Below are 1,892 nucleotides of genomic sequence, written 5' to 3' on the forward strand. Positions count from 1 at the left end.
GACCAACAGAAGAGCAGAACTGGCACATCCATATGAATATGTACAGGTTGATCACTAGCGATGAATGACTTCAAAATTATTATCTTTGATATATGGAACTTTCTTAAAGTTGAAAGAACAAAAGATATCCAGGAGCCTCATTCTTCTTTTAGTTAAAATCAAATTATTAGAGCTACATGCAAGTCACAGTTCTACATCAATTTGTAATATTCAGAGTGGTAACATATGACTGGTTCTGGAAAAAGTGGTATATTCTTATTTGGTTGACATATGGGTGCAACAGGTAAGATTATCTGGAGCTTCATTAAGAGACCCAGAAGTGTAAAGAACCGACTGTATCCTGACATTTCTAATACCTTTGTAATGCCAGTAAATTGCCTGTCAGAAAACCAAGGTAAAAGGGAATGTGTTTCTAAATCAGTAGGCATTTAACACCGCTTTTCTGGCTTCTTCACACAGTGGATCCAACTTGCCATCACCTCCTAAAGGAGAAAACCACAACTTACAAAGTATATCCAAGTAAATATTTCTTATTTCGCATTTCTATTTTTTATCCTAGCATCTATACGCCTTCGCGTTCTCCCTTATGGTACTTGGACCCAGCTTGGCTCTGCCCTGGTTAGCCATACAATTTGAGACTGATTCAGCTTTAATTTGTATTTGGAACAGAGCAAAAAGTGAATGCCCATTTGCTATTTTGAAAGCACAAGGATGCCTTAATATCTCTGTGGACTGAAACCTATCAGGTTTTCTTGTGATTGTGTGCTGGTGCATGCAGGAAGGCCCCGAATGGTGCTCTCCCAAGCATGGTATTAACTCCCAAACCATCCTCTCTGCCCGAGTGTGCCCTTCAATCTGCCTCAAATGCAAAGAAATGGAGAGCTTAAAAGTGTTAATGTTGACAGAACCTGGACTGTTTAGGCCTCATTTCAACATGTAAGTGCTTTCAGCGAGAGACTGCAATGAATAAAACCCTGTACTTACCAAAATCCAGGTCATTGATGTTGCAGCAAAATACAGTCTCCCCGTTGACCACCAGCTCTACAGTGTTCCAGTCCGGTATCTCTTCCAGAACAACCTGATGTCCATCTGCCTGCAGGACAGCTGGACAAGGGCAAAGAAGCAGTGGCTAGTACTGTATTTTCTTGATTTCATGGGAACTCAGAATGTATCTAAGTTTAAGCACTTAGGAGTGCAAGAAGCAAAAAATGGTGTTAATGTAGTTAAGTGCTGTACAAAACTCCCCACAAATCCTATCAGCTTTAATCTCTGGTTTCACTATTATTACAGTAATGGATCTCCTTTGAATGAAGCCTCCACCCTCTGTCATTTCTAGTTCTAGCAGTAAAAGGCAAGAAATTCATTGCATACTCGTATTTGCTATTAACCGCGCAGCAGCTCTAAGAAGTGCAATGTATTTATTTGCAAGTACCATGTAATAAGGCTAAATTCAAAAGAAATCTCCAATAAACTATAAGATGGTGCTATAGAACAGCTGGAACATTAAGGGAACAACCTTGATAACCCAATTGTTCATTGACGCATAATTCATTTCGCTTCTGCTGAAAGAGTAATTCCGCAGGACATTAAAGACGTGAGATTTTGTTGAAGCTGAGAATCGAACCAGAAGGCTAAAAATCTTCTCTCGACCCACGTATTTGTTTAGATGCATTAGGTGCTTTTTATGTGTACTATGGTACATTGTAAATTAGTCAGAACTGGGGAAATAGGAGAACTGGCTGATAATGCAATTCTAGCAACACAGAAATGCCATGTGCTTCTGCCTGGGCCTCCATAGATTTAATTACTTTTTTTTTTTTAATTCATCTTATTCTATTCTTGTTTTACAAAGCAGAAGCAGATTCCTGTATAGTCAAACAAGTCAAGGCCTT

At 39.1% G+C, this 1,892-nt stretch overlaps 1 protein-coding gene across 1 annotated transcript; it reads right to left on the reverse strand.

The window, feature by feature from the left end:
• Positions 1-417: 417 nt before the first annotated feature.
• Positions 418-1,104, reverse strand: LOC104278246 (chromosome unknown open reading frame, human C10orf53; the record flags this gene model as incomplete). Its single annotated transcript, XM_009875159.1, has 2 exons — positions 418-482; positions 985-1,104. Coding segments are annotated over 2 exons (185 nt in total), but the record flags the coding sequence as incomplete, so codon positions are not given.
• Between the last annotated feature and the right edge of the window lie 788 nt (positions 1,105-1,892).

Source organism: Apaloderma vittatum, unplaced genomic scaffold, assembly GCF_000703405.1.
Source record: "Apaloderma vittatum isolate BGI_N311 unplaced genomic scaffold, ASM70340v1 scaffold16388, whole genome shotgun sequence".
NCBI lineage: Eukaryota > Metazoa > Chordata > Aves > Trogoniformes > Trogonidae > Apaloderma > Apaloderma vittatum.